General features: G+C 30.7%; 1 protein-coding gene across 1 annotated transcript; it reads right to left on the reverse strand.

Annotated features, from left to right (window-relative positions):
• Positions 1-1,543: 1,543 nt before the first annotated feature.
• On the reverse strand, positions 1,544-10,206 carry LOC100814965 (long chain acyl-CoA synthetase 4). Its single transcript, XM_003517455.4, has 19 exons — positions 9,785-10,206; positions 9,163-9,226; positions 8,959-9,048; positions 8,472-8,528; positions 8,008-8,056; positions 7,315-7,391; positions 7,155-7,194; positions 6,977-7,071; positions 6,434-6,601; positions 6,130-6,240; positions 5,942-6,029; positions 5,651-5,717; positions 5,334-5,409; positions 5,132-5,249; positions 4,013-4,258; positions 3,771-3,910; positions 2,924-3,106; positions 2,502-2,621; positions 1,544-1,712 (listed from the first exon to the last, which is right to left on the reverse strand). Exons 1-19 carry the CDS (start codon positions 9,934-9,936, stop codon positions 1,665-1,667), a joined length of 1,989 nt encoding a protein of 662 aa, XP_003517503.1. The 5' UTR covers positions 9,937-10,206; the 3' UTR covers positions 1,544-1,664.
• Between the last annotated feature and the right edge of the window lie 4,387 nt (positions 10,207-14,593).

A 14,593-nucleotide genomic window follows, 5' to 3' on the forward strand; every position in this document is an offset into this window, starting at 1 on the left:
GAAAATATTAATTAACTTTCTAGTCTAATCAATATTTATCGCATTTGGGATATGATGAAATAGGATGAATTAAGACGAAATTCACTATTTCTTTATTTTTTTTTTTATCGCCTAGAAAGAATAAGATGTTTCTTTTGTTCTTTCTTCAACCTCTCAGTAGGATTCAAACTCAGCTGAAGTTCTAACCATCTGTCAAAGAAAAAAGAACGAGTAGCTCTTGCAGGTTTATGAAGCATATAGGGATAACTCACAGGTTATACCAATCAAATTATTTTTTTTAATGTAAATCAAAATGTAAGTGAAAATAAAAATAACATTACTAGAAAGAAAATAAAAATAAATCTCTTGAATTGGAGTTAGAGACTCGAAATCAAGCGGACCTTTTTAATCTTCTAAGATCATTTTTGCGAACTTTGAATGGAAGTTAAATAATTTTTTGTGCAGCCTAATCTAATGTATTCATATTTTATTTAGGAGTTCCTAAATGGAACTAATTTTATCTTTTTTTATAGAAAAAAAGTATTATTATGTACTTAATCTAACAATTTTAAAAGGATATAATTGATTGCTATGATTAGTTGTTCTTATAGAAATGAGTTTTTGATTTGATTGATGGGGACTACAAACAAAAATTTATAACTATAGATATCTATTTATTTAATCAACGGTTAAAATCAACTCTGAGGACTAAGATAATGAACTTTAAAATATAGGAGGACTCAAATAGTAGATGAGAAAAAAAGGAAGGATCAATTTGGTAAAATTAACAAAAACAAGGAAACGGATTTTCCAATTAAGCATACTTTCTAAAATTATATTGAGAAATATTAGGCTTCATATGTTTAAATTTTTATCAATTCTCCTAACTGTTCTTCAATAAGCCATCACATTGAAGTCTTGGTTCCATGTTTCCTTTGGAATAAAACGTGTCTATTTGCAAACATTTCAATAGCAACGAACGGTGGTGTTGAGAATTGCAACCTCGTGCAAATTCTTCTTTGAACTTCAACGGATCCTGTTACACAGGACATTTATAGGTTCAATTCAGTTTACCTTTTGACAAATTTTCAACTAGAAGTGTTTGATTCTTAATTTACAAAATATACATTATAAATTTGTAGGTGTTTGAGAAAAGCTAAAAGAAAAGTACTTTTAAAAAAAAACAAAGTAGGTAATTTGATTTGAAGTGATGTGAAAAAAAAAATTATTTTGCTTTCTTTTATTTATTTCCTCTCATAAGATTTTATTCCAAAACTTATTTAAAGTGACATATAGTATCGACAAATGGGAGGAAAAACAGTTGCAAGCATAAGCTACACAGTTGCAAACAGTATTTTTCAAAAAAAAAAAAAAAAGGAGTGCTGTAAGTTTAAAAATAGTTTTATATTTCATGTCTGCAGTTGAACATCAGCCATTTCTGAATAATTATATATGTAAAAATGATTCATGGATACTGTAATACACCTAGAGATAGAAAAAGAGAAGAAAGACAACTTACTTAGATAAGTCCGGTAGAATAGATAATATGACGTGAAAAAAAAAATCAAAATAAATGACGTATCCATATATAACTACTCAGCGTATATACAGTCACCAAAAGGAAACAATTGAACGGAGACAAACACCATCACATACAGAAAATAAATTATCTCCCAAATCAGGTCTCAGGCACTGGGTTTACTTCCACTCTTATACATGTTGTCAATGGCATTCTGTGCACAAAATAAAAATGCTGCAGTCAGTACTAGAAAATTAGATTTGAACGCAAAGCGATAACACAGAAATTCACGCTCGTAACTAACTAGAGGCTAACCCACACAATTCATTTCTACAACGGGCCTACACAGATACACACGAACATGCATTTTTCCAATACACGTTTGCATGTTTATTTAAACAAACGCAGAAGAAATTCAAAATTGCATAGGATTCAACTACCGTGTGGAGTGGTCTGATTTCACATCTGCTAGGACATAACTACGCACAAACATCTGAGCAGAAGCATTGTGTGTGTGTGTGTGGAGTGTGGACATAAATTGTGAGTTTAGATGAAAATATGTTGGCAACTTGGCCATGTGATAGTTTATAGTTTAAGTGGTTGCGACTACAAATGCATGTTCCAGATTTGCTCCTCACATAAATTGGGAACAAGTTTATTTGTGTGCCCTTTCCCATTTTTTAAACAATGATATTAAAGTATTAGTAGATAGGCTAAACCAACATCTATCTTGCACAACTATACTAGACTTTCCATTGCCAGGTCAATAAACACCATACAACCAACCACAAGACCATATTGATTTTGATCACACTGACTAGTGGCCAATACATTCAACAAAATCTGACTGAGATTTCCCAACCTTTTTATTTGTTGTTCAGTAATGAGGAAACAAAGAAAGAGGGAGGGGAAATAACATTCCATTTATAAAGGTTATCCACTTCAAGACCTATTCTATTCAATATGAAGTGAAATGCAATCCAGAGAATTTGACAACTTGTACCTGATAGTATTTAAGCAACTGTGGCCTCTTCTTCTTGTATGTTGGAGTGATAAGGTCACGTTCCATGTCAAATGGAATTGAGTCAAGGTGAACTGCTTTTATAAACTCAAAACCTTTCAACTGCCAAATACATCATCATCCCACAAAGCTTCAGGAAATGCACTTGTACAAAAACGTTTACATATAGGATAAGATCATTTAAAACCAGTGCAAGACCAGACAAAATATTTCATGTTAATATTATTGCCAAAAAAAGTTATTGTTTATTTGAAAAGTATATTGTATGTGAATTAAAAGAATCTTGATTGTTGGAGAAAGCAACTTTAGATTGAGGAGAAATTTTATCAAGCTACAGACATATACTCCAAATATAACAAATTAGAATAATGATAAGCAAAGTAAACTAAGTAAAAAAAAAACACCTTCTTTTCCTTCGCAATCTTTGAGAGCTCTTCAATTATGTAACTTTTTGCTCGAGCATCTTCACAGAGAGAATTGAAGTCCATGGATATACCATTTTCTTGGGCCCAATGTTCAAGTGCTTGCTTACTGGGGTTAACAACAGCCACAAGGAAGGCCTCAAAACTGTTTCCATAAACCCATATCTGAAATAGAGAACGCAGAACATTGTCAGCTCATAAAGTGAAACTTATTTAAAAGTTTGTTTCTATTTTTGCACTGGACTAAACCTTTTGACATCATCATTCATTTTTAGGCGTGGATGTTAGAACAAATAGTTGTACAGATACATGCCACAGGAATGGTCTTGGCTTTTGAACAAATGATGATACTGAACTACAGAAGGTGGACATTCACTAAATCACTAAGATAGATCAACATAGGACTATGTCCAACATACATGTGCACATGCTGACGAGAAAATTTCTATATTGTTAAAGAATAATATGTCCTACAAGAAGCAAATGCAATTTGATGTGTTTGGGGATGAAAGGTTAATATCCAAGCCTAAAAGTAGCAGTGCCTGCATAAACTAAAGCAAACTGGGGATCAGTCTGCTGCCTGTTTAGTTTGAACTTCATAATAAAAATATCAACCTAAACCAAGGAATTAGTCACCCACAATTGGTCCCGTTTGTCTCAGTTTTGTAATTCTTTCATGCACCAGTCAGTTCATCAGCTCTAGTAGTATATGAGTAACATTTTCTGATCTTCTACTTATTTTTCCAATTTGATTTTGGTAATAAATTTACTACAAGTTAGGACACCAAAACCATTGGAAGGAATAGGATTCTCAGGAGTCAGGACATACAGATTCAATAGAAGAAACTTGACCGTAAATATTCTCCAGGTTTTCGACAGCAACATATTCTCCTTGTGAAAGCTTAAATATATTCTTCTTCCGATCAATAATTTTCATGCTTCCATTAGGTTGCCACTCTCCAATATCCCCTGTTGAATATATCATTTGTGAATAAAAGGAAAATTGTGACCCAACCCAACAGCTAATATAAGAATATAAACCTCAATTTTGGAAAACATAAATGAAATAACCTGTATGGAACCATTCATCAATCAGAACCTCTTTAGTGAGGTCTTCACGTTTGTAGTACCCTGCAAACAAGGTTTTTCCCTTTACACAAATTTCTCCTCTTGGTGTACTTGCTAGGGCATCGTATCCCATTTCAGGAACAGATTCCAGGCAAACATCCACATTTGGTACAGGAGGGCCCACTGTTCCAAGCATTTCTATTTCATTTGGTAATGAGACAAAGGTTCCCGCACAGGTTTCAGTCAGACCTATTTTCATTTTAACAGAAGCACATCAAGGCCATAATCTAGTATAAGAACCATAAAGATGTCTACAATATCTTATGCATATATTTACAGAATTAGAGTGAGAAGACATCAGAATAACTTCCATGTATATTTCAGTCAGACATAATTTGTATTTATATTTATAAGAAATAAATCTAGAAGTATTAGCTAATTGCCATTTCCCTAATCAATTTAATCAAGAACAATTTTAGACCCATATAATTACCATTCAAAATCCAAAATTAGAATGTATAATATAAACATAAAAGTAGATTCTATTGTGTGCGCATGTTTGCACGTAAACGAATTACTTACACAAACTACCACTAATTAAACCTCCGCTAAGAAATATGTGAAAAGTCCTTGTACAACTTCAGATATGTGAAAAGTCCTATTACATTTAGTTAGTTTCAAACCAATTTTTGGTTTTCTTTTGAAATCCTGTGACTAAAATATCAAATAAGAACTTGTTTGTTAAATTTTAAGTGATTATGAGAAACACAATTTTAAAACTGGCTCCATTCTACCTAGTTTTCTTTTGAACTGTTACAGATACTCTTTAGAAATATTACAAGATCTGCAATTCTCAGATTAAAATACTACTATTTTTTTATAAAAAAATAATTTCAACTATGAGCATATATGTGTTCACAAGGAAATAGAATTAGCTTCAGATTCAAATCTGTCTTTCTTTTTTACTTTTGAAAATAATAATAAAAACAATTGTAAAACAAAAATAGTTTAGTTTAATAGGCATAACTAAAATGGGAGTATTTACAATTTGTTTAATAATATGATTCAAATAAAAATGATAGCATGGTGTAAGTTTTATTTTCATATTTTAAAAGAGCATACCATATCCCTGTAGGACATGAGCACAAGTCACCACCCGTAAGTAACCTTCCACATGTGCAGATAAAGGTGCTGCTCCAGACAAAATAAGACGTACTCTACCCCCTAAACCTTGCTTTACCTGATCAAGTAGTAAAATTGTGATTAGTAAAAAATCCTGTCATACCAAGGGGCTGGGAAGTTCAAATTTTATAAATTTTAAAACCTTGTCAAACACAATTTTATCAAGAAGTGGAGATGCTTCTCCATGTCTAAGCCCTTTCTTCATGTTATTAAGCTTACTGCAATAAAAAAAAAAAAAAAAGAATATTCAAGTGCCTAATGAGAGGCCACCAGTGATTTACATACAAGTACAATCTAATAAAAATTCATATTAATCTAATATGAATTTGTAAGTGAATTCATATGGGAACAATCTTAGTTCCCTAATATCTTACAGAGGATTCATGACAGTTCATTGCAGGTTTGTCATGATTTCACCAATACTCAAGTCAAGAAACTATTTAAAAAAGCAGCACTTACTATGAATAAGCAAAGTTGAATAATGTCTTCTTCAAGAAGCCCCCAGAAGAAATCTTCTGCGTCAAACCTGTGTATCAGACAGGGGTTGAGAGTCAATGCAATTTTTTCCCAGTTGGGAAGGGGGAGGAAGAAAAATGAAAAAGAAAAGTAAGAAAAATGCTACTCCATTGATCAATAAATCATTTGCAGAGTAGCTTTGTCCTACTGAAATCATAATTTTACCATCAAAATTATATGATTATGGAAAGATCATCAAACTGTCAACAATAATGAGAATTTTCATGAGTTTACCTGAGTACACTCTATCAAGCACACGGGGAACAGCACAGAAAATAGTTGGTTTTAGTTCGCCAACATCTTCAATTAACAATTTGACATCCTACAGCCATTGAGTAAATGATGATCATATTCCAAATCCAAAGTTCAATTATTACATCAAATGTTCATTTCGTAATGACAGATATACTACATATACTCACCCCACGCCAGAAACCTATTGAAGCACCATGCCATATGAATGTCTCCTCAATGACCCTATCAAATATATGTGCAAGTGGAAGGTATGATATGTATACATCCTTCTCAGTCAACTGCAAGGAAGGAAAAAGGACGGAAGATTACGAGTCAAAGAAAGGATAGTTAAGCATTCCTGTATGATATCCTAAAACTGAAAGGGGAACTATTATCAGTAACTTGAATGAAATGAAATTGCCTATTGAGAGTTCTCAGTATATTCATGTATTTTCGAGGTTAATGCAGGAGTAGTGAAACAAAACGACATACTTGTTCATTTACACTCTCCAACAGTCGCTTAACCCCAGCTAAGAGAGTAATAATACTCTCATTTGATATCAACACTCCCTTGGGGTCACCAGTAGTTCCACTAGTATACATTATTGTACAGATGTCACTCCTTTTCTTAATAGGAAGATCAAAACTCTGATTTTGACCCTGTGGCAGATATTAAAAAATGAATTAGGAATGGGAACCACAAAATATCCAAAGAAGCAAAAGACATAATTACTTCCAAGAGGTCATGACTGAAATTAACCTCAGAAAAATAAATTCCAATGTATATGTATCTGCATAAATTGGTCCAACCAAACAATCCCCAAGTTTCCATTTACAAGATATCATCCTTATTTTTTTCATTTCCATTGCACAAAAAAGTTGTATTAATTAATTGTTTTCCACATATGCCACTATTTTGCCAACTGCAGGTGGATCAAGCTTGTGATACATCTTTTCTGTCTAGAAATTACAGATAATGCCAAGTATATACAATTTGTGGATAAAGCGTAATAGTACTTGAAATGAATAACCCACCACTTGTAAGAATTCATCCCATGAATATATTTCCAACCCAGAATTTTCAACTTCTTGCTTTTGTTCAGGGGTAACCTTTCCGAAGCTTACAATTGCTGAAACAAAGACATAAAAATGAATGCTTCTTTCTGAAGCATAAGCATTTTAGGAAAGAAAGGAGAGAATCGACAAAACTAACTCTTGAGATACTTTGTTGCATTTGGAAATGTCTTCAATAGCTGAAAAGTTTCAAAAACAAATATATGGGTAAGACTGACTATTTACAAAAGAATGTACACAGCTCTCAAATTCTTCCTAACAATTAAACTGCTATAAAACGGTGTGTTTTGAAGGAGAACCTCAGGTATCTTCTTTTCTTCTGCAAATGCAATTGAGACCTCTGCATGGCATATAATAAACTCTATAGCCCCAGCACCTATGTCATATGAATGAGTGTCAAAGCAAATGATAAATATAAGTTCAATTTGAAAAATGAATATCTGTACAACGAGATATTCTCCCAGTACCATGCACCATTTGAGTTTACTGCATGGCAGTTAACTTCAAAAAACTTATCATTGTTAGAAAAGTTTTCACAATTTTAGTAAAGTGACAGGTTTTAGTGTAAGTTCTTTACTTGCATTATTTTTCAAAAGGACTTTGTCCGTAAATTAGGTGAGAATTTCAATAGGAAACAGATTAGTGAACTTACTTTTTTGTTGAGAAAATTTACAAAATAAAAAAAATTACAAAATAGTCACAAAAGTTCTCAATAGATGTTTGAATTTAGCACTTAACATGATTTTTCAAAAAGATGTACATAAAACAGGTTAAGTTTTTCAAAAGTTCATAAAGTAGTGAACTTATTATTTGGTGGTAAAAGTTACTTGAAAATGTCACATGGCCATAAATGTTGTAACTTTTCACACAACATTAAAGCTTTTGAGACTATTGTCCCTTGATAGTAGCAACTCTTGTGCACAACAGATATGGAAAGCAAGGTTGACTGCAATTCATGTTGTAGAAACATTTTAATGAAGCTGTGAACATACCCAAGGTATCATATAAAGGAACACAATAAAGTCCATGAGCATTGCAAGCCTGCAATTATTTGCCAATATGTTAAAAACCATCAAGTGGAAGAAGTTAGTTCAGCAACATTATTGTTAGGGGAGCAGGGATACCCATATCCGGCACAACCTAAGAATAGAGCAACAATTAAAAGAAGTGGAACTCTCTGCAGAGAGTAGATATTCAATATAAGAAATAAAGCTTCAATCAAGAAATACCTTATTCTCCTTTAAGCTCAATAATGACTACAAAAATCCAACTACCAAAGAAACAATACGTAGACATAGAAATAACAATAAATACTCAGCACAAAATAGAAGCAAACATCAACATATCAACATCTAAATAATACAATAGAAACCTCCAACATATAGAGTGAGCAGAAAAACTAAGACGGAAAAAACTCGGAAGAAAACAGGGGAAGCAAATTCAAAATACAATGTACCTGCATGCTCATAATCCATTCTGCAGAATTAGCACCGTAAATACCACATTTTACACCCTGCAAACCAGCAATATATGAATTAAGCTGAAAAGAACAAATTGCTAGAAACTATAAATATAATCATATGCAAATATGAAATATCAAAATCATATAAAATAAGGACCCAATATGCAAACTTAGGTGCAAAAGGACATCTGTGTCAAAGAGCCAAGCACTTGAACTCGCATGACCATGGTTCTAATTCACACTTGAGTTATTCATGCACATGCAGATAGCCACATTACCAAGAACATATGGTGCTTGAATTTTGTCAATGGCATCAAAGCATGTAAATTACACGTCAATGGTGGTTGTAACTTGTAAACAATGAGCAAGTAAACAACTCAACATGTACTGTAAATCCAAGAATTTGGAATGACATAATATACTACTGAAACAACTTGGAAAAATGCTTCATTTTCTGGTAAGAAAGACACAGCTGACTTACTTCTCCATAACCACAGCTGCGGATAGAATTCCCAACTTTCATCACCTGGTCATATACTTCTTTGTATGTTAGCCACTTGTACTTGCCCGGCTATGCAGAAAAAAGAAACAAAAGAGCATTCAAGTCAGTTAAAAGCCAAAAATGATTAAGCAATGTCAAGAAAATTTCCAGAACACAAGACTTAATCGGTAAATGAGACTTCACCTTCCCATCCACAATTTCCCGGCGACCAAGCATTGGATTTGATGGATATTTCTCAACAGACAATCTGCAAAAGTACCACACAAACACATTCAGAACTGAATTGACTAATACTTTAGCAATACAAGCCCTAAATTCGGTTTATTGAAACAGAGATCTGGAGTAACACATGTCGTGGACTTTGAATCCTAAATTAAGTAAAATGAAACCGTAATCCAACATTTATTTCAATGTTGGAAGAAAAAAAGAAGGTGGAGAAACCGAAAAACAAGCTCTCATTTACGAAATTAATACTTTGAATGCTCTAAATGATAGCTCCATTGAAAGTCTGCCTCACTCGACAGTCTGATACAGATCAGAGAGCTTTGCTAGGCAAGTTAGCAAAACAATTCAAGAAATTAAAATTAGCGTATCCGATTGTACTTAATTAGTGGAAATATATCTTCTGGTAGTGAACGTAAAAAGCAACAACGATCATAGCATGGAGCAACAAAAGCTTTCAACTGAAGTCAAATCTGGAAATCCAGATTCCATGAAATTAAGTTGAGCAGATTATTGATCGGATCTCTGCATCGAAATTGAAAGAAGAAAATGAAGAGATGTGAAATTGAAGTGATGAACTAACCGAAAAACGTCCCAGCAACTATTGAGACCTTGGATAGGAGCAGGGAATCCATCCTTGGCGAAGAGGCTACGATAGACAGGTCCTCTCGAAGGCCTTCCTTCGCTCGCCTCCTTCGCCTTCTCGACCTCGATGATGAATCTCTTCTGTGCCATCGCTGACTATTCTATTCCTCTTTCAGTAATAATCACGGAAGAGAAGAGAATTTATACGGAAGTTCGGTGAAGTTTGTGACTCGTGCGAATGCCGGTTTTGACTTGCACGTAGAGAGAATGGTGTGGTGGAGAACCTGCCCCTGCCTCTTGCGTTGGCGTCACTCTGTTCTCGTATAGACTTCTACTTCTAGATGAATTAGGTTTGAGCTGGTCAACAAACTCTGAACCAATTCTGCAATATTGTCTTAATTGATTGGGATGCTTTTCTTTTGGATATCACTTGCGTTTTTTTTTTTTTCTTTTAAAGGCAATAGTTTAATAACTTTTTTATTCATTATGTTTCAAGTTTTAACTTTTTTTGTTTAAGAAACATTAATGTTTTTTTAATTTTTAATTTTAAAATGATTTAATGTCTTTTGCCTCATTATATTTTGTAATTATTTTACATTAGTATATTAGATTTTAAAAGTTTTATTTTGATTTTTTATATTTTCAAAATGTATCACTTTATTTCTTTTTTTAATTTTTCATTAGAAATTTTTTATTAAATTTTCATTTTAAAAATAATTTAACGTCATTTTTGGTCCATTATATTTTGAAGTTGTTTCGCTTTGAATGTATTAAATTTTAAAATTTTATTTTGATCCTTTTTGGTTTTAAAATATATTATTTTGATCAATAGAGGTTAAGAAAAAAACTAACATTTTTAACAAAAAATTGAAAAAAAAACAAAACAATATATTTCAAAAATATAAAAGAATTATAATGAAACTTTTAAATATAATGTACCAAAATGAAATAACTATCAAATATAATAGATAGAAAATAACATTAATACTTAATATTTTAATTTTTTTTCAAACCAAAATTTTGAATTTCATAACAAAATTAAAAATTTTGGAATAAAAATATTAAAAATAATTTAGGTTTGGCAACCATAAAATAAAGGATAAATAATCACTTTTATTCTTTAATATATAATTAACTAATTAATGCGTCCCGTAAAGATGAAAATATAAAGTTTAGTTTCGGAAAGTGTAAAAAGTGACAAATACATATGACTGTTAACTTCCGTCTGTCACCGTTAATAAAATAGTCTACATGACACAGAGGGACAAAATTATCACTAAAATGATTGTTAATGCGATCATTTCTAATTATTAGCATAGAGACATATTTGCTATATAATTTTTTTTATTTTTTGTCTTATCACTCCACTAACAAATGTGTCAAAAATACAAAATTTAATTCTAAAAGTGTAAAATGTACAATAAATATATTCAAACGTTAATAGTAGATTGTGACTAATTATTATGATTTGAAAAAATTTATAATGATTGTGGCAATTTTTTTTAATAAACTCGTAAATTAAATTGAGTCTAAAAGAAAAAAGAATACTCATTTTATAAACTATAAATAATTTTTTTACACTCCCATGCTTGATGAAAAGGTTCAAGTAAAAAAAAATATGTATTATAAAACAATATAGTTAAATTCGATTCATGAATAATTTTTAGGAAAAATTGTAACTGGAATGATACTTTTAATTTGTAAAAAACGCTCACCTCCTTTTGAATGTCTTTTTTAATGTTATGATTTTTTAAATGATCAGTCAAAAAAATTGTGTATGATTTAAAAAAAAAATCAACAAATTTTTATTATTATAATTTGTAATTTGATATCATTACATATACTAATAGACATTCTTATTTTATTTTAAAAAATCTATCAAAAAATAATAATTAAATAAATAGTATTTGATTAACCAAAAACAAATTTCTTATCATTTTACAGTCATTTTTTTATGTTGATAGCATTTATTCAAGAATTAACAACAAATGAATTTTTTTTTGTAGTTGAAGAAAAGTAAAAAGAATTCGATAAAGTAATAAAAAATTCACTTCCATTGTTTCTTTGTGACTTGTGAGATATTACTTTATATGATAAATTTATTTTGTATTTTTTTACTAGTAAAATACTATATTAATATTTATATTTATGTTATACATATTATAAATTATGAGAGTATATAAGTAAAATTTTATATACATGATAATATGAGGACCCTGCGGGACGGGGAGCATAGTCCTTGTCCCCGAATTAGCTGTGGGGGATTTTTTTATCTCCATCCCTATCCTTGTGGGGAATTTTTCCCCGACCACATGACCCCAGATGGGGCAACCCCCGTGGGGATCCCCGAGTTACGAAAAGAATTGTCATGCCTACATCTTAAAGAAAGCCCATAGATAGGATATCCATAATATTCTATCCTCTAGGTTTCGGGTGGAACATTTATGAGTTAGGATGATGGATTATTTCTTAATATTGTGAAGTTGGTTTCCCGGTGGGACTTCGGGATTGGTTCCTCTTAGTGTGAAAGTAGCTCCTCCCAATATCACAGGGGAAGTGTCTGTTGAAGTGATCATGATTTTGGATCTTATTTGTGTTTCAGTTATGGATATCTTTTACACAATATTATTTTATAAATTTGTTTTTTCATTGAACAATTGAAACTTTTGAAATATTTTATCAAACAACTTTTAGCTTAAAAATAATTTTTAAGTTAAAAAATTAAAATTGACAAATAATTTTGATTTTTTTATTCTTATTTTAATTTTAACTTAAAAGTAAATTATCACTTCAAGATAAACCAGACCAAATGAACTAATATGGGTCATTGGGCTTAAGGACCCAACATAACAAGCTCTAAATTTTTTGTGTGAATTTAATTGAAAATTTTGACTTTTCATCATTCTTAAGAATGATGAAAATAGAAGCCATAAAAATAAAAAAAAATGAATTAAAATAAAATATAAAAGGTATGAGTCCCAAAAAAAAATATTTTTCTTCTTCCTTCTAAACACGCTCTAAAAAAGATGAAAATATTTAAAGAAATACACACTTTTTAAGTATGTATAATTAATTTTAGTGAGACGTTAAACAATTATTAGACTTTAAAGTTTAAACTAAACTTTAGAACATTTTATATGTTTAGTTTTTCTCACAAATCATCTTAAATATGATAAGGAATGAATCTAAAGATAAATTATTTCTCTCAAGATATTTGAAGTGTTTATTTGATATAGTAGTAAAAAAAAATAGTGGCTAAAATGATATAGCTCATAACGTTAATAAAAATAGTTTGTATACGTTCAAAGAAACTTTTGAATGAAAGGTATGACAGTGATTAGTCCAACTTATTTTTAGCTAAGTTTTTACTTATAAGTTATTGATAAAAATTCTTAAAAATATAAGTAATTTATTTTTAGAGAACAATTTATCAATGTAGTTTTTTAAAAAGCTACAAAATCTGGTTTAAGAGAATTTTTTCCGAAGCTTATTTTAAAATAGCCATTGTTCGAATCCGTATGGGAACTTATATACTTTTGTTTATCGTTTTACATATTATATTAATCCAAGATCTATTTATTTTAAAATCCATGATGCTTTTATAATTGTTTATAAATATGATTAGAAAATGAAATGAAAAGTTGTTTTACGCAATATTTTTTTTTTATTTTACAGATATACTTTTTCATGGGATAAGATAGTTTTAAATAAAACTATTATTTTATTTTGTTTTCACCAAATTTAAGGAGCTTTCAAGTAAAATAAAATAAAATTGACAAACAACTTTTTGTTTTTATTTTAAGCTTTTATTTTTAACTTCAACTTTAAAGTACCTTGTAAGTTTAAAATAAGCTGGGTCAAATATGGTAATTGGAAGAATGGAAGTGCTTACTTGAGCTCCATCTTTTTTTGTAAATATGCTTTACATTCTATTTTCAAGGGCATAAAAAAACAACATAATATGTTTTAAATGAATTTGGGTTTTGTGATCATCAAGCAACCTGATTATGTTTTTATGTGTTCCCATCAAAGTTGGGCGTTGGGCGTTGGGCATTGGGTAGAGGTTGACACTGCATAGTCTAAAATGTACTATGTTTCTCGCCCTACTTCTGCTGTTGTAGCACGTATACTTATGTTGTTAGGTTCAACTGTTAACGTCTGATAATTCACCAACACTAATTGCTCAAAGAGCTAGGAAACTGATTTCTAAAGTCAATTCAAATCCGATACAATATACTGCTACTACGTACAAACTGTCAAACTCTCTCTCTCTCTTATTACATTATACTCCCTTCCTCCCAAAATTATTATAGTTATAATCTTTAAAAAAAATTCAAATTAACCTATCTTATCACTTTTTAATCAGATTTTTAAATATTTATTTCAATTTTATCCAATAATAAATAACATTATCTTGTAAGACTTAATAATACATTTATTAAATTTAAGAGAAAGAATAAAAATATTCCCTTACAAATCTCAATTCTCTTCTAATACCATTTATAAGTTCTTGATACATCACAATAACTAAAAACTTGTTGGGGATATTTGTGGCTATCGTAACAATATATTTTTGCATCAGCCAAAATTTTTACCAAAGAAAAATTTCTTCCTTGTCCAATTACTTCTGCGTTAAGTTCAGTCTATTGCTAACCTTAAAATAAGATAATTATTCTTATCGCGGAGCTTGTGTGTCCTTACATTCATCTCACTCGTCATTATTTGACTGCAGGCCCTACAACCATGATTTATGGTGGGAATTTTTTTAATGTGTAAAATCGATGGTAGAGATTTTGGGCAATCGTTT

This window comes from Glycine max, chromosome 1 (genome assembly GCF_000004515.6).
Source record: "Glycine max cultivar Williams 82 chromosome 1, Glycine_max_v4.0, whole genome shotgun sequence".
NCBI lineage: Eukaryota > Viridiplantae > Streptophyta > Magnoliopsida > Fabales > Fabaceae > Glycine > Glycine max.

Bases quoted from the DNA above. Each gene is read 5' to 3' on its own strand.
- LOC100814965 (XM_003517455.4), bottom strand. From the start codon at position 9,936: ATGGCACAGAAGAGATTCATCATCGAGGTCGAGAAGGCGAAGGAGGCG. The intron at 4,259-5,131 runs GTATGCTCTTTT...AAATGAAAATAG, and splicing joins TCATGTCCTACAGGGATATG to GTCTGACTGAAACCTGTGCG. The intron at 3,107-3,770 runs GTATGTCCTGAC...TCTCTATTTCAG, and splicing joins AAGTTTCTTCTATTGAATCT to ATATGGGTTTATGGAAACAG.